Source organism: Physeter macrocephalus, chromosome 10 (assembly GCF_002837175.3).
Source record: "Physeter macrocephalus isolate SW-GA chromosome 10, ASM283717v5, whole genome shotgun sequence".
Classification (NCBI taxonomy): domain Eukaryota; kingdom Metazoa; phylum Chordata; class Mammalia; order Artiodactyla; family Physeteridae; genus Physeter; species Physeter macrocephalus.
The window spans coordinates 15,552,193-15,573,025 of record NC_041223.1 but is presented as its reverse complement, the minus strand read 5'-3'; the positions used below and the strand labels follow the sequence as shown (position 1 = coordinate 15,573,025).

At 43.7% G+C, this 20,833-nt stretch overlaps 1 protein-coding gene across 2 annotated transcripts in view; it reads left to right on the top strand.

Annotated features, from left to right (window-relative positions):
• PLEKHG1 (pleckstrin homology and RhoGEF domain containing G1) overlaps nucleotides 1–20,833 on the top strand; it is a 176,306-nt gene that overhangs the window by 28,880 nt on the left and 126,593 nt on the right. The window contains exon 1 of one of the 2 annotated variants that reach the window (XM_055087438.1): nucleotides 10,773–10,989. The exons of the other annotated variant lie outside the window; for it this stretch is intronic. Within the exon in view, the coding sequence (XP_054943413.1) occupies nucleotides 10,911–10,989 (79 nt within the window). The 5' untranslated portion in view covers nucleotides 10,773–10,910. Of the gene's footprint in view, nucleotides 1–10,772; nucleotides 10,990–20,833 lie in introns of those variants that run through there. 2 annotated transcript variants of the gene reach the window in all.

Genomic DNA, 20,833 nt, shown 5'->3' with positions numbered 1-20,833 from the left:
TTAAACAAATTCTTATAAAATTGCATATATAAATGAAGGTGCCACACTAAGGGATAGTAGCCTTGCCTTACTTTGATGTAGAGGAGAAAATAAATATGAGAATCGGACTTCCCTGGTGGCGCAGTGGTTAAGAATCCACCTGCCAATGCAGGGGCCGTGGGTTCGAGCCCTGGTCCCGGAAGATCCCACGTGCCGCGGAGCAACTAAGCCCGTGCGCCACAACTACTGAGCCTGCGCTCTAGAGCCCGCGAGCCACAACTACTGAGCCCACGTGCCGCAACTACTGAAGCCTGCGCGCCTAGATCCCGTGCTCCACAACAAGAGAAGCCACCACAATGAGAAGCCCACGCACCTCAACGAAGAGTAGCCCCTGCTCGCTGCAAGTAGAGAAAGCCCCTGTGCAGCCAAAAAATAAATAATTAAATAAACAAATTTATTTTTTTTTAAATGTGAGAATCTTTTTTGCCGTATATTAAGGGTTTGGCGTGAGAAGGGGCCATTGCGTCTTATTTATTCCGGTTGCTGTGTTTTTAATAAACTGCACATTTAACAGTTTTTAATATATTTTAACCTAGGTTTTAATCTTAGAATGAATACTAAGCTGCAATGAGATGCTTAGTCATCTGTTAAACTTCCTGAGCTTTATGGCTCTGTTCAGCAATATTGGTAGGATTTCTAGGGGCAGAGACGAAGTGAATCTTAAATCTAAATCGGAGATCAATATAGGCAGCCCACGTTTCACCACAATGCTCTCTTTGAAGAATCCATATAATAAAGTGGGGGTCATAAAGTAGATCATATTTTCCCATGGGAATGTTTTTATAATTACCAGCTACTCTTTTAATCCAATCTTAGCATCTAATTATAACCATAGCATGTTTTTAAACATTACAACAACTGTGATAGAAATATCATACACACTCATTATACCAAAGTCTCCAATGCACTATAGTTGTTCATTCATTCATCCCGCAAATGCTCACTGAGTATGTACTATGTGCCAGGCAGTATTCCAGGCTCTAGGGATTTGATATGGGCAAAAAACACATGGCCTCCACCCTCATTAATATTACAGAGTAGACTAGTGGGGGAGATGACTATAAACTAAATAATCCTTGCAAATTATAAATGCTAGAAAGGAAAAAAATACAGGCATTGCCTTAAGGAGGTGGTCATTGTAGAGAGCTCTCACAGATCAGTAGTAGCTGTGGGGGGAGGTCGTTCATGGCAGGAAAGCAATGTGGAGAGACCACGACTCCCTAGAGGAACTTAGAGAAGAGCAGTGAGACTGTAGTGCTACAGAGGCTGGTAAGGTGAGCAGGGAGGCAGGGACTAGACCTGTGAGGAGTTGGAGGCTGTGTCAAAGATTTGATCCTTGTCCTGGAAGAAATGAAAAGCATGGAAGAGTTTTCAGTTGATGGGGTAAAGGTGGGGTGACATCAGATTTACAATTTGAAAAGTTTGTGGTGCGACAGTCCTGTACCCTCCATGACGAACATTATACTAGTACAAATGAAAGAAGAGCAGGGTAAAGATAGAGGAGAGCAAGTGCCATTTGAAAGAGTTAGGAAGTTAAAAAAAAAAACCAAGCACTGGAGGTAGTAATGGTTTGACCATCTGGAGCAAAGGTGGAAAGGAAGGTTCCAGAATTTCTGGCTGGTATATCCATGCAAATGGTAGTAGCATTCCGTTTCCTGTGAAATCTCAAAGCTGAGATATCAAATAGTCACTTGGATGTACTGGTCTGTTGCTCAGATGTTTGGGCCAAAGGTGAAGTCAGTGATTGGATGGTCCTGCAAAGGAAACTGAAAAAGGATGTCAATATAGGTAGGAGGGAAACCAGATAATAAGAGATCATGGTCCCCAGGGGAGGACAGTGCTTCAAGAAGAAGGGAGCAGTCAGAGGGGTCAGATGCTGTCAAGAAGTTATAGGGGAAAGAGACTGATAAATAGCAGTGGGATGAGGAAGCATTATACTACAGAGAGCTGTTTGGGTGGTTGAGGAGGGTGAGGGGAGAACTAGATTGGAGTGATTTGGGGAAGAAATGAAGAGAAGTACAGATAAGCCATTTGTGATTTTTTACCCTTGAGGAGAAGAGACCTACAGCTGGAGGAGGAGGACACAGGGAAAGTCAAGGGAACATCTTCTTAGATGGGCAAGTCTGAGCACATTTTCTCTACTCTTAGCGCGGATAGAGAAGAGATGCCTTCGATAGTTAATGAACATCTCTAAACAGCAAGACCTGCTTGTGTATGTGAGCATCCAAATTCCATATGAATTTACAAATACATTTTTCAGTGATTATCAGCATTAGCAGAAACCACACGTGCGTTGACCTTTTCCCCATGTGCGACCTCTGCAACACTGAGGACTGTACATGTGGCACGGGGAGGTATGCTGTAGTGCTTGGTTGGTTTTGGTACAGCATCCAATTCAGAGCCATTCAGCCTGGGTTGTGGTTATCACTTAGAGAAAAGAAATGAGGATAGAGCATCAGTATTTTCTGTTCATTTTCCTTTGTTTTAAAATTTTGAGAATTTCCTCCACATTCCTCTTATTGAGAACTATGCAAACACCAATGGCTCCACGCCCTCCAAGGTTAGAAAATAGGTTTTATTTCCCATCCCCTGCAGCAGTTAGCTATGTACAGCTATCATCCCTAAATGCAGCACTTTGATCCAAAGTCCATCGCCAAGTCCAGAGCAGAATCTCAGTGGTATCTAAGTGAGAGAACCAAGCGAACCCAGGTCAGCTGGAGGACCCATTGTGTGGGGAGACTCTCAAACCTGTGGATGAGCCATCTGAGTTCAGATTTTGCCCTCCCTCAATTTCCTCTTGGCCTTGAATGCAGAGTAGAATTGGAGCAATTAGTCAAGTGCTGCCTGGATCTGCCTGGCATTACTCATTTGAAGTTCAATCTCCTCGGGCTGTGTGTGCAGAACTTGCTGCCTTGCAGCGCTGTTCCAGTCTTCATGTCTAGAAAGCCTGTAAACGCAGACTCTCCTTTTGCTACAACTGACTCTAAAGTCCATCGCCAAGTCCAGAGCAGAATCTCAGTGGTATCTAAGTGAGAGAACCGAGCGAACCCAGGTCAGCTGGAGGACCCATAGTGTGGGGAGACTCTCAAACCTGTGGATGAGCCATCTGAGTTCAGATTTTGCCCCCACTCAATTTCCTCTTGGCCTTGAATGCAGAGTAGAATTGGAGCAATTAGTCAAGTGCTGCCTGGATCTGCCTGGCATTACTCATTTGAAGTTCAATCTCCTCGGGCTGTGTGTGCAGAACTTGCTGCCTTGCAGCGCTTTTCCAGTCTTGATGTCTAGAAAGCCTGTAAACACAATCTCTCCTTTTCCTACAACTGACTCTTTGCCTCAGTACACCTGCTTCAGAACCCTGCACTGTGTAGGTCAAGGGCGGGCAGTGGTAGCCTGCCTCCGAAAGCCCCCGACACTTAGGCTAAGCCTACACTTGCTGAGGCCACCGAGCCATCTGCTTAGGGGGTGAGGCCTGAGCCCTGCTTGGGAGGCCTGATACCTGCAGGCCTGATGCTCTTAAAAGAGCCCCTTGCCTGTGAGCAAAGTCATCTTAAGCTGAGTCAGCTGGCAGAGCCAAAATTGCACATGGGATAAAGCTTAAAGCTGCTCACCGGATCACCCCAAAAGCAACGGCATGACCATAAAAGCCAACTCTGGCACAAAACAATTTGCTATAAATTGCCGAGTAAACACCAGTGGCCCACACTAGGTACAGCATCTGCCAGAAGCGTCCATCTCCAGGAGTCATTTTGCTCCCCAAATGCCATGTCCAAGAGCCAACCCACCAGATGTTGGGGCTTGGGAGGAAAGGGCAACTAAGACCCTTTCCTTCCATCCAGGTTCTGAACCAATTTGAGAATTTGAAACAAAGGAGCAAGGCAGATGGAGACTAACCCCCCACCTTTATTGCTGATAAAATCGACATTGGATATTGTGTCTTACACCTGTGGGCAGGTGAGCATCCTAATACTAAACTCAGCATCAGAAGCCTTCCCACCAGTGGGCTGAACAGGGGCAGCCTTCCCCACATAGGAGCAGAGCTTTCCTGGGAAGTGAAGCAAAACCTTGCTACCTGTGGATAGCTCTCTGCCAACGGAGCCAAAGAGTAGGGCTAGATTACCCCTGCCCGTTTTTCCCTCCTGTGTTTGCCGATCTAATTCCCGATTCCTGCCCCCAAGAGAAATGTGTGTGAGGAGTCAAAGAGAGACCAGGCGCTCTTGGAAGCCCACCCAGATGGAAGAAAAGCTCAGGAGCCAGGCAGAAATTCTCCACACAGCCCCCCCTCCACGCAATAGCTCCTTCCTGAAGTAAGAGCTGAGGTCAGAGATCTGCTGCAGAGATGGAAGCCATTCTTAGTCTGGTAGCTCAAAGCCCTTTTAGCAGTTGACAACCATATCAGCACAGCTTGACGTGCATTTACACAATCAGCATTTTCTGAGAGCCCTCTGTGTGCCCAGAACCAGGTCCTAAGAGCTTACAAAGAAGTATGTGGCCGATTCAGCCCTCATCCTCTTTAGAAGGTGGGTGGGAAGGAGCAGTACTTATATTTCTGAATTTTAGAGAATTGTTAGTAACTCATAGAAACCATAGGAAATTAGAAGCAAACATCCATGAGCTGAGTTTGTCTTGAGCCATATTGACCTTTACAGAGCCTTCAGCATGATTCTGGTTTTCTGGATATTCTGTCTAAAGAAAAAAGTGTGTTTCCTTCCTCAGTGTGCCCCTTTTCATGAGTGCAAGGGGAGGGTATCTTATAATAAGACTGACAGGGGGTGGAGGGGGGAGATGACCTCATGGGCTCGAGGGTGAGCCGTTTCCCCTTGTGTCCCTGGGAAGGGCGCAGTCGGCCTCTGGCGGGTCTCTGTCAGGAAGTGCATGTGTAGGAGCTGGGAAGGGTGGGGCTGCCCTCCACGGGCAGGACGTTACTCTCCTTCCTCTTCCTGATCACATTTCCCACAGCAGGCATGGTCACGGCTCAGCTTCCTGTCAGGGAAAACCTTGGCTACTGAGCGTTCACCTGCCACAACCAGCAAACTAAGGACAGCAAAGTATTCCCTGCTGCTGCGAAACCCTGAGTTCACGTGCAGACCCCTTGACAATGGTACCCGGGGCCTCAGACATCAGAAGCAAAGATGGAGCCGTTCTTTGTGGGGTTGAGGGGACAGGAAGCTGCTGCCCTGGCAAATCTTGTTCTGGGCCAGAACCTCACAGGCGAGTAAAGTGTGCGAGTCTGGGGCGGAGAGAAGACAAAGCGATGTCATGGAACGGCTGCTGCAGCCAGGGTGGCCTTGGGGGTAGAGCAAGGAAGGGGGCTTCAGGGGAGGATGAGGGGGTCAGGCAGCCCAGTGGGTGTGGAGACGAGGGGTGGGCATTGATTCTCCTCATCCAACAGACTACAAGCTGGCCACACACACTGTGCTGGCCGCAGAAGTAATGAAGGTCGCAGACTTCAAGAAGCCCGCAGTCAAGGAAGTTCATTTCTTCAGACCTTCCTTGATCAATTCCAGGCTGGTGAGGACATGGAAGCAACCTAAGTTGTCCATCAACAGATGAATGGATAAAGAAGACGTGACACATATATACAATGGAATATTACTCAGCCATAAAAAGGAACAAAATTGAGTTATTTGTAGCGAGGTGGATGGACCTAGAGTCTGTCATACAGAGTGAAGTAAGTCAGAAAGAGAAAAACAAATACCGTATGCTAACACATATATATGGAATCTAAAAAAATAAAAAAGAAAGGTTCTGATGAACCTAGGGGCAGGACAGGAATAAAGATGCACAGATGTAGAGAATGGACTTGAGGGGGAACTGTGACAAAGTGAGAGAGTGGCATGGACATATATACAGTACCAAATGTAAAACAGATAGCTAGTGGGAAGCAGCCGCATAGCACAGGGAGATCAGCTTGGTGCTTTGTGACCACCTAGAGGGGTGGGATAGGGAGGGTGGGAGGGAGGGAGACTCAAGAGGGAGGAGATATGGGGATATATATGTATATGTATAGCTGATTCAGTTTGTTATAAAGCAGAAACATAACACTGTAAAGCAATTATACTCAAATAAAGATGTTAAAAAAAAAATTCCAGGCTGGTGGGGGGAGCTCGAGAAAATGCAGGCCCCCCGGCACTGTCATAGACCTGGGGGAGCAGTCATTTCAGGGCGAGCCCCAGGAATCTGTATTTTATAAGGTGTTTCTATTTTTTTTTTTAACATCTTTATTGGAGTATAATTGCTTTACAATGGTGTGTCAGTCTCTGCTTTACAACAAAGTGAATCAGTTATACATATACACATGTTCCCATATCTCTTCCCTCTTGTGTCTCCCTCCCTCATGTTCCCACTTGCTGCTGATGCTGCTGGTCCAGGGCCACACTTTGAAAACCACTGCCCTGTCGGGTATGTTTGCCCTGCTGATTACTTTTGTCTCTGTTTTACACAGGAGGAAATGGGATTTCAGAGAAGTTGAATTACTTAACCGAGGTCACACAGGTGGCAGATTTCAGACTCAAATTTAGATCTTCTGAGAATAAGCCATAGTGCTTTTTCAAACGAAGTGCTGTTGTTTCAGATTTATCCCTTAAGAATTAAGAGAAGTTTTAATATATTTTAGAGTTTCATCAAAATACTTGCAACTAAAAAACATTGTCATTCTGGCTATTATCAAAATGACAAGAGATGACAAATGCAGGTGAGGATGAGGAGAAAAGGGAACCCTTGTGCACTGTTGGTGGGAATGTAAATTGGTGTAGCCACTATGGAAAACAGTATGGAGGTTCCTCAAAAAATTAAAAATCATATGATCCAACAATCCCACTTCTGGATATTTACCTGAAGGAAATGAAAGCAGGATCTTGAAGAGATATCTGTACCTCCATGTTCATTGCAGCACGATTCACAGTAGCCAAAATATGGAAACAACCTAGGTGTCCATCAAAAAATGAATGAATAAAGAAGACGTGGTGTATATATGTGTGCATATATATATATACACACACACACACACACATAGTGGAATATTGTCATGAGAAAGAAGGACATCGTGCCATTTGTGACAACATGAAATCTTGAGGGCGTTATGCTAAAGTGAAATAAATCAGGCAGAGAAAAACGAACACTATATGATCTCACTTATATGTGGAATCTAAAAAAGCCAAACTAAGAGAAATAAAGTAGATTGGTGGTTGTCAGGGGCTGGGAGGTTGGGGAAATAGGGAGATGTTGGTCAAAGGGTACAAACTTCCAGTTATAAGATGAATAACTTCTGAGGATCTAATATAGAGAATAGTGACTATAGTTAACAATACCGTATTGAATACTTTAAAGTTGCTAAGAGAGGATATCTTAAATGTTCTCACCACCCAAACACAAAGGTAACTATGAGGTGATGGATGTATTCACTAACTTTACTACGATAATCATTTCAAATATATACATATATCAAATCATCACATGTACACCCTACAGCCAGCATTGTTCTCAATGGTGAAAAACTGAAAGCATTTCCACTAAGATCAGGAACAAGACAAGGTTGCCCACTCTCACCACTCTTATTCAACATAGTTTTGGAAGTTCTAGCCACAGCAATCAGAGAAGAAAAAGAAATAAAAGGAATCCAAATAGGAAAAGAAGAAGTAAAGCTGTCACTGTTTGCAGATGACATGATACTATACATAGAGAATCCTAAGGAGGCTACCAGGAAACTACTAGAGCTAATCAATGAATTTGGTAAAGTAGCAGGATACAAAATTAATGCACAGAAATCTCTGGCATTCTTATACACTAATGATGAAAAATCTGAGAGTGAAATTAAGAAAACACTCCCATTTACCATTGCAACAAAAAGAATAAAATATCTAGGAATAAACCTACCTAAGGAGACAAAAGACCTGTATGCAGAAAATTATAAGACACTGATGAAAGAATTTAAAGATGATACAAATAGATGGAGAGATATACCAGGTTCTTGGATTGGAAGAATCAACATTGTGAAAATGACTCTACTACCTAAAGCAATCTACAGATTCAATGCAATCCCTATCAAACTACCACTGGCATTTTTTACAGAACCAGAACAAAAAATTTCACAATTTGTATGGAAACACAAAAGACCCCGAATAGCCAAAGCATTCTTGAGAACGAGAAACGGAGCTGGAGGGATCAGACTCCCTGACTTCAGACTATACTACAAAGCTACAGTAATCAAGATAGTATGGTACTGGTATAAGGTGTTTCTGATGCGCAGTGAGGTCTGAGGCAGCTGGTTGAGTGGGGCAGACGTCCATGGACGCAGCAGAGGGGGACAGGTGCTGTGGTTCTGCGCCCGGGGACTGTGAGAACAGAGGAGCCGTACCCACGGGAGCGTTCAGGGCTGGGGTCTGGGGAGTTTTATTTCAAGTGTCCGTTGTCTCCATTCACCTCCTTTCTCACGTATGTCCGTCTTGCCTTGGTGGCTGATAACAACAGCTTTGTGGGGTCCTCAGAGTCTGAATTAGGGCAGTTTGCTGTGCTTCTGGCCACGAGCCCTGTGTTTCCCACCATGGACTTCTCATTGGCCCACTGGGGACGGATGTCTGCAGGGATCTCATATACGTGGCAGCACTAATGATCAACACTCAAAGAAAAGCTCCATCTGGGGGCATTAGTAGATCTTTAGAGTCTTCAGAGCTGATCTTTTGCTTCCAGCATCACTGTGTTATCCCCACCACCTCACCCTGAGGATGGGGCCGGGTGGCTTCTGCTCGTCCTGATAGATCCTCTCCTGGAATCCCTACCACCCTGCATTCCCAGCCCGTCTAGTCTCCTACAACTGGACACAGAATCCCCTGAGAGGTGACTCAGGGTAAATGCACCCACCACGTTCCTGCCTCCTGACTCTGTCCCCTGATGAATTCCAAGTGACGCTGGGCCATCCTCAAGACCCCTGCTTAATCCCTCACCTCTAAGCCAGGACCAGACCCCAGGCTCAAGTAACTGGCTCCCTGCTGTCCTTCCTTGAGACCGCCCCACTCCCACAGGCGGTGTCCCCAGCAGAAGGCAGGTTCAAGCTGTCTTTGTGACTCTGGGGGTCCCAGGAACTGAGAGACTATTGAAGGCTTCTTTCCTCTTTCCCCCAAAGGGCAGGTGGCATTGCTCCCTGAGCAGTTCTCCCCTGAACCCCAGCAGAGCCCGGCTCAGCCCTCGGAGGTGGCGGGAGCTGCCCACGCCAGAGGGAGCCCCCGCTCCAGTGAGGAAGTGGGAGGCGCACCTCAAGGAGAACCAGGACCTGTCCTCTCAGCAAACACCACCCCTCCATGACCATAGACTCTGCCCCAGATGCGTGTCTGAACCCCTCCTGAGGTCAGGGAGCAGAGAGTAGAACCAGCAGCTTCCTACTCTTAGACCATTTCAAATCCCATCCTTCATTTCCGCCTTCCCTCCATCTGCCATGATACCAAAGTTTTTCTGCAGTTTGGAAAAGTCAAAATAATAAGCAAACGAGGGCAATTTCGACTAACTGAATCCGTAAAATATGTATCCCAAAACACTACTGCGTTTTAGTACACTGGAGGCTTTTTAAAAGAAATATTGTAAATGGATATGGAGGGATTTGGGGAATTTGCCCACCTCCTGCAAAAACAGCCTTGAGCTTATTAGATAAGGTATAGCTGGGGAAGAAAGGAGTGAAGCCAGGTAATGGGTCGTTCCATCTACTCCATCTGGGTAATCCATAACAGTCATTAGGACAGAAAATAATATCAAAAGCCTCAGCCTGCCTATAATTAATTCAGGCTAAATGAATATAGCATACCAAGGGGGTTCCAGAACTTTCTACCCCTTGCCCCTCCCACAGCTTTAAGGCAATCATTGGTCTCTAACCAATGTGCACCTGGCATCTTGGCCAGGAGGGGGCATATGTGAGCAGTGTACTCTATGCCTGTCGCTCAGGCCCCACCTACCAGTCTGAGGCAACTCCAGCTAGCTCACCAGGAGAGAGAAAAAATCAGGTCATCAGAATCAATTTATTTTTTAAAAGTTCTCGAGCATTGACATGATTGTGAATTTTTATTAAATTCCCTTAATCAACTTTCCTCATCCACAAAAGCTGTTATGATTCTGTGACGTGAACACCCAGACATTAGAAATACTTTTCAGAAACAAATTCTGTTTATCTAGACGACTGGTTCTCTTTGGAAAAACAATTGTCTGATAGCTGTTCCAATTTAGGAGAGAAAATAAGCTGGGAAAAGAGAAATAGATACACAGGTACATGCCCCCCTCCACATATACAGTCATTTTTGTCTGTTTGAGGGGGTTGGGGTTTTTTAAATTTTATTTTATTGAAGTATAGTTGATTTACAATGTTGTGTTAATTTCTGCTGTACAACAAAGTGACTCAGTTATACATATATAGCTTCTTTTTCATATTCTTTTCCATTATGGTTTATCACAGGTACACAGTCATTTTTAAATGTTGAAAAATTAGACTTTACTTCTTTAAGTGAAAAATGAAGAGTCAAAAAAAAAAAAGCTCTTCTATAAAGGAGATTGGCACTTCTGTAATACTGGCCATCCTCTTCTATTGATTGGCTCTGTTGGTACCACTCAGCTTTGTTTTTGCTGTTTTCTGCTTTTTCTCGGCTCATCTCCCACTTTCCCTGGGCCTCCTGGGGGAGGATCAACAATAAAAGGATGAGATGTGGGTGGAGGACAGGGCAGGTGGAACTGCCCCGACCTGTCTGTCTGGGGTGTAGCACCATCGCAGGTGGATGGGATCCTCCTGACGGTGGCAGCTGACAGGGCTGTCTACCCACTCCCGGCCGCCCAGCGGGGCTACGGCCACCTGGAGGACACATGCTGTCCACATCTGTGGTGGGAGCTCTGGTCAGAGGATGGAGGAATCGCAGCTCTCCCCGAAGGGCAGAATCCAGACTTCTGTTCTCCAGAGTCAAGATGGAATTCAGACTCAGGGTAGGTTTGTGACTTTGCTATGACTGTATGATTTTCTTTTTAAAGAGTTCAGGAAGGTGATAATGAGCTTACAAGCTTTCTCCCTCTTCAAATAGAGTTGACAAATCTAGAGTTTTCTTCTTAGGTTATTATAAATCATGGCTAACTCATGACGAGAGGTTCATTTTCTCTTTTCCTAGTCAAAGACATCAGGACATTCAGTGATCACACAGTAAGAGATCATTATCCCCCCTTATTTTCCTTCAAAGGCTTTTATTTTAAGATGTAATCCTTGTTCTATGATATGTGTATTTGACTAGTAAGACAGAAAAGGTTTACTGGCTTTGGCAAATTGTAGTCTAAATCGTATCACTTTATTACTTCTGGTATGGGAAATGGTAAAAGTAGTTAGCTTCTGGGTTTCCCCATTAATTATATTTATTTTCTGCTACTTTTTGTTTTGAGGTAGCAATAGAACTCGTGACCAAAATGTAGCTCTCCTGTTAACTTAGCTCCAAATTTCTGAAAGAAATTTGCATTGGAATGAAAAACTTTGGAAATTCCTAACCTCATCCTGCTCTGTCTAGACCTTGGACTTCTTTTATTTATTTATTTATTTTTAATTTATTTACTTTTTTTGACTGTGCTGGGTCTTGGTTGCTGCGTGTGGGCTTTCTCTAGTTGCGGCAAGCGGGGACTGCTCTTCGTTGCGGTGTGCGGGCTTCTCACTGCGGTGGCTTTTGTTGTGGAGCACGGACTCTAGGCACGCGGGCTCAGTAGTTGTGGCACACGGGCTCTAGAGCGCAGGCTCAGTAGTTGTGGCACACGGGCTTAGTTGCTCCGCGGCATGTGGGATCTTCCCGGACCAGGGATCAAACCCATGTCCCCTGCATTGACCGGCAGATTCTCAACCACTGCGCCACCAGGGAAGTCCCCTAGACCTTGGACTTCTTAATGATAGTTACTTAGAAGGGAACTCCTTGGTCTTGCTGATGACTGACCTATGAGAGAAGCACGGAGCTAGCAGAGGAACCAGGGGTGAGCCCAGAAGGAATCAACTCCCCGGGGCGTTCTGAGCTGGACTGCTGCCCCTCAAAAGGCTTCTGTCTGACCCAGAGCCCTGAGAGGTTCCCAAGCAGTAACTGCTAACCGTTCTGTCATTTCAACAAATCTGTATTGGAAGCCAGTACGTGCCAGGCATTTTTCGAGATACTGACTTACTCTGGCCTCTAGCTAACCTACGGTTGAGAGGTATGAAAATCAAAAGTTGTCATTTGTTTTGCTCTGATGGTGGTTTCCAACCATATTTTTCAGGCTGATGGTATTCAAGAAGAATCAAGCCAAGGGACTATTGTGAAAATGGTCTGATAAGTTTATTCATGGCAAGATAGTCAATTCCTTATTTAACCAGATATGCAAAAGATAGAAGGCTCAGCTGTGCTCTAAACTGCCAGAAGAGTTAGTGATTATTGGTAACAACATCTGGCATATTCAGAAAGAAGTGTGAATCGTAATGTTTCAAACATAAGTGCCCAGCTGTGCTCCTAGTATGTTTATTTAACAATATTCAGAGCTTTGCAAGATGACAAAGTAATATGCTAACATGTGAGGGATTTCTTTTAACAGCTTTACTGAGATATAATTTACAGGCCATACAATTCACCCAATTAAAGGGTACAATTCAATGGTTTCTGTTACATTACATTATTCATTTTATAAGTTGTGGGAAAATCTATGTAACACAAAATTTGCTCTTTTAACCAGTTTAAACGTGTACAATTTAGTGGTATTAATTACATTCATAATTTTATACCACCGTCACCACTGTCTACTTGCAAAACTTTTTTGTCACCCCAAACAGAAATTCTGTAACCATGAAGCAGTAACTCCCCATTCTCCCCTGTCCCAACCTTTGGTAGCCTCTAACCTACTTCCTGTCCCTAGGTATGTCCCTCTTCTAGATATTTCATATAAGTGGAATCATACAATATTTGTCCTTTCACGTCTGGCTAATTTCACTTAGCGTAATGTTTTCAAGAGTCATCCACAGCATGTATCAGAACTTCTTTCCTTTTTATGGCTGAAGGGATAGTATGTTTTAATTTCCTTCTGTTTTATTCTCCCTCCCATAACTATACCGTAATTTCTAACCTGGCCATAGAAGAATCTTCAGATATTTTTCAGTCTACTGGTATTTTTATATTTATTTGAAGTCTGAAGAGACTCTTAGGAAGGTATCTATTTTCAGTTAGCTCTTTAAAGGCAGGGGCCATAGATTCATCTTTTTAAAAATCCTTTTTATCCCTAATGTCTAGTCCAAGTCCTGGCCTAGAATAATTATTCAGCAAATTTATCTTGAGATGGACAGATGAATAGTTTATAAGGTTTTACTTTCAGGTACCAGGAAAGAGATTTTTTTTTTTTTTTAAATATTTATTTATTTATTTTTGGCTGTGTTGGGTCTTCGTTTCTGTGCGTGGGCATTCTCCAGTTGCGGCGAGCGGGGGCCACTCTTCATCGCGGTGCGCGGGCCTCTCACTGTCGCGGCCTCTCTTGTTGCGGAGCACAGGCTCCAGACGCGCAGGCTCAGTAGTTGTGGCTCACGGGCCCAGCCGCTCCGCGGCATGTGGGATCTTCCCGGACCGGGGCACGAACCCGTGTCCCCTGCACTGGCAGGCGGATTCTTAACCACTGCGCCACCAGGGAAGCCCCAGGAAAGAGATTTTAAATAAAAAATAATATAACCTTTATGCTTTAGTTCTTTATTTTCTGGAGCAATGCTATTTTCTTTTGATGTAAAAATTGCTAGCTGCAATTATTTCACACTCCATAGATCACTAAATATCAAGAGTAGATGTGTTATATAATATAAATATTTAACTGTGACATGTCAAAAGTTAACTTAGGAAGTCTGATAATGCCTACTTCATACTAGTTTAGAGAATATTTGGTGGTCTTTTGTTTTGTCTTTTGTTTTGTTTTGTTTTGAGGGTGATCTGAGTGTCCCAGCTGCTCAGCAGTGTGGTGTCAATCAAGTCTTCTCAACTCATAGCTGCTCTTGGCGCTGTCTACATAGTTACTCTTTCTCAGTGCTGGGCTCAGGAACTGGGAACAGTGAAACTGAAACAGAAGCTGCTACAAGTTGGAGAAGCTCTCAGATACCTCACTGGAGTAGGGAAACTGGAGGCAAGGGTGGATGTGGGTGATTCACAGTGTTCATCTTTAAATACAAAATGTAACTATGCTTCTGCCAGCTCTGTCCAAATCAGTAAGGATGTATGTGCATGTATATATGGGCAGTCCACCATTCAGCATACTAAAACGTGCTCTCGTTGTGCTTTGACTATTTCAAAAGTTGTGAAGGACATGAGAGAAAGGAGGAGGAATGCAAGATGAAGCCCTTGGTGAGGACTTGGAAGTAACTCATCAGAGGATACCTTTTCTGTGTATGATTCCCCACCCACTTTCTCAATACCTAACCAAGAATAAACATTTGCACATTTTATTTTTTTATTTATTTTATTGAAGTATAGTTGATTTACAGTGTTGTGTTAATTTCTACTGTATAGCAAAGTGATTCATTTATACATATATATATATACATTCTTTTGCATATTCTTTTCCATCATGGTTTATCCCAGGATATTGAATATAGTTCCCTGTGCTCTACAGTGGGACCTTGTTGTTTATCCATTCAATATGTAATAGTTTGCATCTGCTAATCCCAAACTCCCAATCCATCCCTCTCCTCCCCTCCCCTCCTCTCCCTTGGCAACTGCAAGTCTCTGTGTTCTCTATGTCTGTGAGTCTGTTTCTGTTTCATAGATAAGTTCATTTGCATTTGCCCATTTTAAATTGCAACTAAGTGACTCGCTTTGTTGAGTGAAATCATGCCCACTTTAGTGCATATGCACTATTTCAGAAATTCTATTCTTCAGTGAAGCTCCTGGGAACACCCAAAAAACCTGTCCGTGTTGCTCATTTGCAGCATAGCAGAGGCAGCACCCACCGTTCACGTTGCCTGTGATCCTCCCTAGAGGATCTAGATGCTGCGCCCAGTTAGAGCTCCATGGCTTGATACGCTAAATCCACTGTGGCCAGTGTCCTATGTAGGGTAGGCACTCAATGATTATTTGATAGCCGGGCCTTCAGAAACATGACTGCAGAATGTTAGCAAGTAAGGAGCCTGGTTTTCATAGACGGCCTGTATAATCTATCTTGATGCCTTGAAAGTCATACCAGGAACTTAAATTAGTATTGCTTTTCACATTTCAAAGGCATACAGACTACCATTGGCCTCAGTATAAAATAATAATTTCTGATTGTGGGACTCTATACCCTCTAGTCGAAAAGAAACCCCTTCCTTCCTCATTTCTCGGTGACAGCCTCTAATCATCTTTGAGTAATTTTTAAGATTCTTTCTAAACCACCTTTTCCTTCATTATGTCAGCTGGGGAACAGCTTCTCCTTGTATGAATGGAATGGTTCTCATTCCTTTCCAAGCTCAACCACCCACCTAGTAAGAAAAGGTAGCTGTAAATCTCAACCAACTTTCTTTTTCAACAATTATTCTGGGAACAAAGTCAGATGATAAAGTCAGCTCACCACCAAATATTTATTGAGGACCTGGGAGAAGTTTCAGGTAACCGTTAAAGAGAATGTAATTTCTACCCAAACCCGATTCCCCAAGTGCATTGTGATTTCCATACTTAAGGAACAGTGGGAAGAGCATGCCCAGGGCAGGCACTAGCCTGAGCAAAGGCCCAGAGGTATGAAAAGCTAGCGTATTCCTGGAGAGTGTTGAGTGTTCCAATATGGCTGCAGTACCTGTCCAGACCCTAGAAGGCTAACTGCTAAGATAAGGAGTATCTGCTTGATTTGTAGACCATAGGGAACTAGATCAAGCTTTCCTGGCAGACAGTAACCCACATTCTGAGTTTGAGAAGAGAGCCATGTAGAGATGGCTTGAGGAAGCAAGAAATTGAATTTAGCAAGATATCTTAAAGAGGTCATTGTAAAGATTCAGCCCAAAACTGTAAAACTGACAGTAAGGTGGGGAAGGATGGAAAGAAGATTGGATGAACAGGATGATTCTGTTTTAGGGCCTATGTACAAGTTATTATGGCAGTTGTTTATTAAGCTCCATTGTCTCAATGTTTGTCCCCATGGGATTTTAATTTATGGAAGTGACTGAGTGACAACATGGAGAGACTAATGCCACCAAAAGATTTTTATTACTTACATTTCCCAAGGTGGGGCGGTGGCTGGCATGCCATGTAGGGCCACATGGGGAAGCACCAGTGTTGGCCAGGAGGCAGGAAGCAGTGAGAGGAAAGCTGAGGCCAAAGCTTTCCTGGGGTTTCCGTGGAATTGCCCGTGAAGGACAGGGCAGGGTCCAGAGTTTAGGACTGACTCAGTTGAATAATTCAAATAATAACAATGGCCTTGGAGCATAGGGGCTTCCCCTGGTTGTCTGGTACCTGGCCCTGGGGTTTTGTGTGAGAGTTAGAGGAGGGAGTGGTTCAGAGATCACTGGATCACAGGGGAGAAATAAAGAACTTTGGCTATTTGTTTGGTCCTACAGTTAATGGATACTAAATGGACAAATACAGAATCTAAGAAAACACGAGTTTGAAGATCTCTCTCTATATGTCAGGACAGTTGGCTAAATGCTTTATATGCATTATCTCACTTAATCCTCTCAGCGATCTGCAGTAAGTACCAAACTGTCCCCATTTTACGCATGAAGCAACTGAAACCTGAAGGGGTTCAACAGTTTACCCAAGTTCATGTAGGTAATGATTTTTCCAGCCAGATCCAATCCTACTCCACCCCCTGCTACTAGCTCTGCCCCACATAGTCTTCTCCGCTGGGTTATTCCTCACCCTGGGCTCAGGATGTGAGACTAGTCCTGCTGCAAAAGGAGTGGTGGAAACTTACAGAAGCTTCCCCAGGGCTCACTGGACTGGGGAACAGAGGTGGACTCATGTGGTATACTGTCTCTCTGTGAGTCTTCCTACTTCCACCTGCTTTGTCAGAATAGCGTGAAGATGTATTTGCCTACTGGTGGCGCACCATTCAGCACGTTATCATAAGGACATAAATAAAATGTGTGCCTTAAGCGCTGTCTCCTCCCTTCCCGGAAACTGATTCTTGACTTTTGGCTTTTTTCTCTCGGATCATTTTAACTCTGGGACTTGGAAGCTCTCGTGTCAGCAAACAAAGCCTTTGGCAGACTCTTCTCCCCCCTGTGTCATGAGCCAGTGATCCAAATTGCCTATGCAAGAGGCTCTGAATTCCCTGGGTTAGACTCTGAGGTCCTGCATCAGTAACTACCCTGTTTGGTCATCGTCCAGCATGGCTCCTTGGATCAGCCAACCCAGTCTGCATGAGGTCTGTCTCTTCACAGCCTCCATGGCTTTGTTTTCTCGCACTTGGCTGCCTTCTCACCACCTCTCCCCACACGTCTTCATGCACCACTTGCACGAAGAGCCAGCTTGATGCTCAGCCTCTGTCGGAGGGTGTCCACAGCACACATAAATCATGCAACCACATCCAGGAAGCATCTACTTTGCACAAAGCCACGAGGGGGACCCAGAGCCATGAGGGGGTTACCAAGCCATGAGTGGCCCCAGTCGGGATCTCAGGGAGCTTGTGACTGGCTTAAGAGGCAGGGTAAAATGGTAAAAGATGCAAATAACACTTCAGAAAATGGAGGCTATGTCACACAAGAGTTTGGAAGTTATTCCCCACCAAATTGGTACCGCTTTGTATACAGTTATTGCTTCACTCATCTTCATCTTTCTACGTGCTCCTGATATTTTATCTGGGAGCTTTCACTCTTGAACTGGGCTGTGACCCATCAGAGAGAGGCATCACAAGTCTAGTTTGTAAGAGCCTTTGCAGAAGGAACATGGCAGCAATTCCTGTTTTCTGCCCACGATTAGGCCAGTTATGTGGGAAGAGTCCCTGTCCTTACACGCAGAGCTTGGCTGCATGGACTTAGCATAGCAGAGGGGGTAAATGTTTCAGCCCCAGAGTTAGACTGTCTGGCTTATATACCAGTTTTATCACTTCAGAGTTATATGACTTTGAAAGTTACTTCATCTCTTTGTGCCTCATTTTCCTCAAGTGCAAAATAGGGATGATAGCAATACCTACCTTTTAGAGTTGTTATGAGAATTAAATGAGTTAGTTGTTTTTAAAAGCTTAAATATGGTACCTGGCACATAGTAAAAACATATTACTATGTGGTCCTCATGACTGAGTGATTCCCGCCTTTTAGAGGTTTTCTAGTTGATTCCTAGTAACTGGACCTGTCTTACCCTTGTAAGTCATCGGTTTCATTAATCTTCTCTGCTAGTAAACTTTACAAAACCAAAGTTTAAAAACTTGAGCATAAGCATTTCCCCTGGAATACTGGAATTGTTGGTATTTTGCTATTTCTACCTGGACATTTTAATAGCCAACAATGGCTTTGAAAAGAACTAGGAGGACATGCAGCATCTGTCAGTCTCCATATTGGAGTTTCTGTTGTGTTTTTGTTTCCATGTGAACTTGATTTTTTTCCTAAAGTTTATAAGCCTTTTGCTCCATGGTGAAATTCAGCAACAAGTTTCTGTTCCAAAGAGCAATATTTGTCCTACTTGAAAATCGACTCTGGTTTCCACTTTCTTTACAGAGGAGTTGCTCAATGCTTTGTGATTCCAGAACGTGGTTTTAGCTGGATGTTTCCACAAATGTAATTTTTTCATGTTTGATCATTTTGAAAAACTATTTAAAAGCTGCAGATATAGCTCATTGTCCTTTGGCTTTTGTTTTGTCTTGTTGGTGGTTTAATTTTGTGTTTTGTTGATGCTGAGCTGCCTTTAGTTGGTCTTCGTTTGAGATAATAAGGGGTAGAAAATATTAGGAATTCACTACCAATATAGCTCTGATCTATAGGCTAGGATCCTAGACTGCAGAAAGTATTGCTGCTTTGTCAAGAAAACTGCGGATTCCCCTTTCCTTGAAATGTTAAAGTACAGGGCAGTGGTTAAGAACACAGATCTGGATAGAATCCTGGCTCTTGTGCTTTCACTGTGTCACTTTGGACTTGTTACGTAGCTTGCCTAAGCCTCAGATTGCCCAGCTTTGAAATTGGGACAACTGAATTCTTGTGAGGGCCGGATGAGACCTTGTAATTCTTACAAGGATCACCAAGTGTTCATGGCAGTGCTGAACAAACACAAGCTCGCCAACATCCATGACTGCCGTTTTGCAGAGGTCCGACCTGAGAGTTTCTATGAGGAACTCTACCTGGCTCTTGAAGTTTTCTTGAAAACACAATGTGCTCCTCTTGAATGGAGGAGATTTCGTGTGAAAATATCTATAAAGTAACCAAAGGTGCTTACTGAAATCACTCTAGAAGGGGGGAGGAACCATTAAAAAAAAAGAATTCAAATTTAGAAACTTCACCTTCGAAAAAGGTTAATTTATCATTTTCTTGACCACTTTCACAGCCAGTCAAATGAACCTGGGGTGCTCTTTAGGTAAGTTATGCAGAGAGTACAGAAAACAGGTAATAGCCTAAAATAGTGTCCAAAGCCTCGGCTAGGTATCAAGACTGTGATGAGGGAGAATTCAGATCACAGAGAATATTTTAGAATGTCTTCCCTCTGTACATATTTTTAAAAGCCCATATATCTTTAAAATTATTTCTTTGATAGCTTAAGTTGAAAGTCTAGGGAGTCTGGCAGTGGAATTCATGCTAAAACCAGGAGACCGAAGGTGATGCTGCTGGCGGTGATGGCTCTGTGTGTGAAGATTTTCCCCCCCTCTCCCCAAAGCCCTGAGCCACTTTAAGGCCTGCGGTGATGGCAGCCTGCCAGCTCTGGGGGAAAAAAACCCTGCAGTTTTCATTTGAAATCAGAGGATGACATTTAGACACTTCTTAATCTTGCACCAAACACTTCAACTATCTAGTTACACACACACATCACACGAATGCACACATGCCTGTCCTTCTTCGGGCAGCACCACTGCTGGGTCCAGGGTCTGTTTTCCTCAGCTCCATCTCACTGTGTGGGTGTTTCTGAACAACAGCATCTCTATCCAAAATGCATGAAAGGAATCTTTAGCCAACCAGGATTTGAAAAATGAATCACTGATTCATGAGCATCATTTTACAAGTGCTTTTTAAAGTCCAGAAACACAAGAAATCATCTGTGCAAAGGACAGAGGTCTCAAGGTAAGTACTCTTAATGTGTTGAGACGGAGTCCCCGAGTGGTGTTATGGTGGTGTCAGAAATCAAACATGAAAGCTGTTACAGAAGTGACTGTCTTTTTACTTGCGATCTGTAAAACAGAAGACTTTGTTGTATTTCCAAGAGTAAAATTACTTTTGAACTACCAAGAAAATATGCAAAAATTATGCTATGGCCAATGAAAAATTTTTTGGTTTTGATTATTTTGGTGGGTTCCAATTATATACGTGTGTGTGTGTATATATATATACATATAGTGCTAAATTTTGCTAAAGATTGTTTGGAAACCATATGTTATTATCAAAAGTACTTTTCTGTTTGTTTGTTTGTTTTTTTGGCCCTGCCCCAGGGCATGCGGGATCTTACCTCCCCCACCAGGGATTGAACCCAGGCCCCCTGCAGAGGGGAAGCGTGGAGTCCTAACCACTGCACTGCCAGGGAAGTCCCTGGAAGTATTGAATACTTTTAAATATATGAATACTTTTAAGCATTTAAAAATTTCTCCAGGAGCTGAAACAGAGTATATGTGATGATTTGATTCTGAAAGAATAAGGATCATTACAATTTGTCAACTCTTGAGCTTAAAAAAATGGATACAATAGTATATTTTTGATTACTTA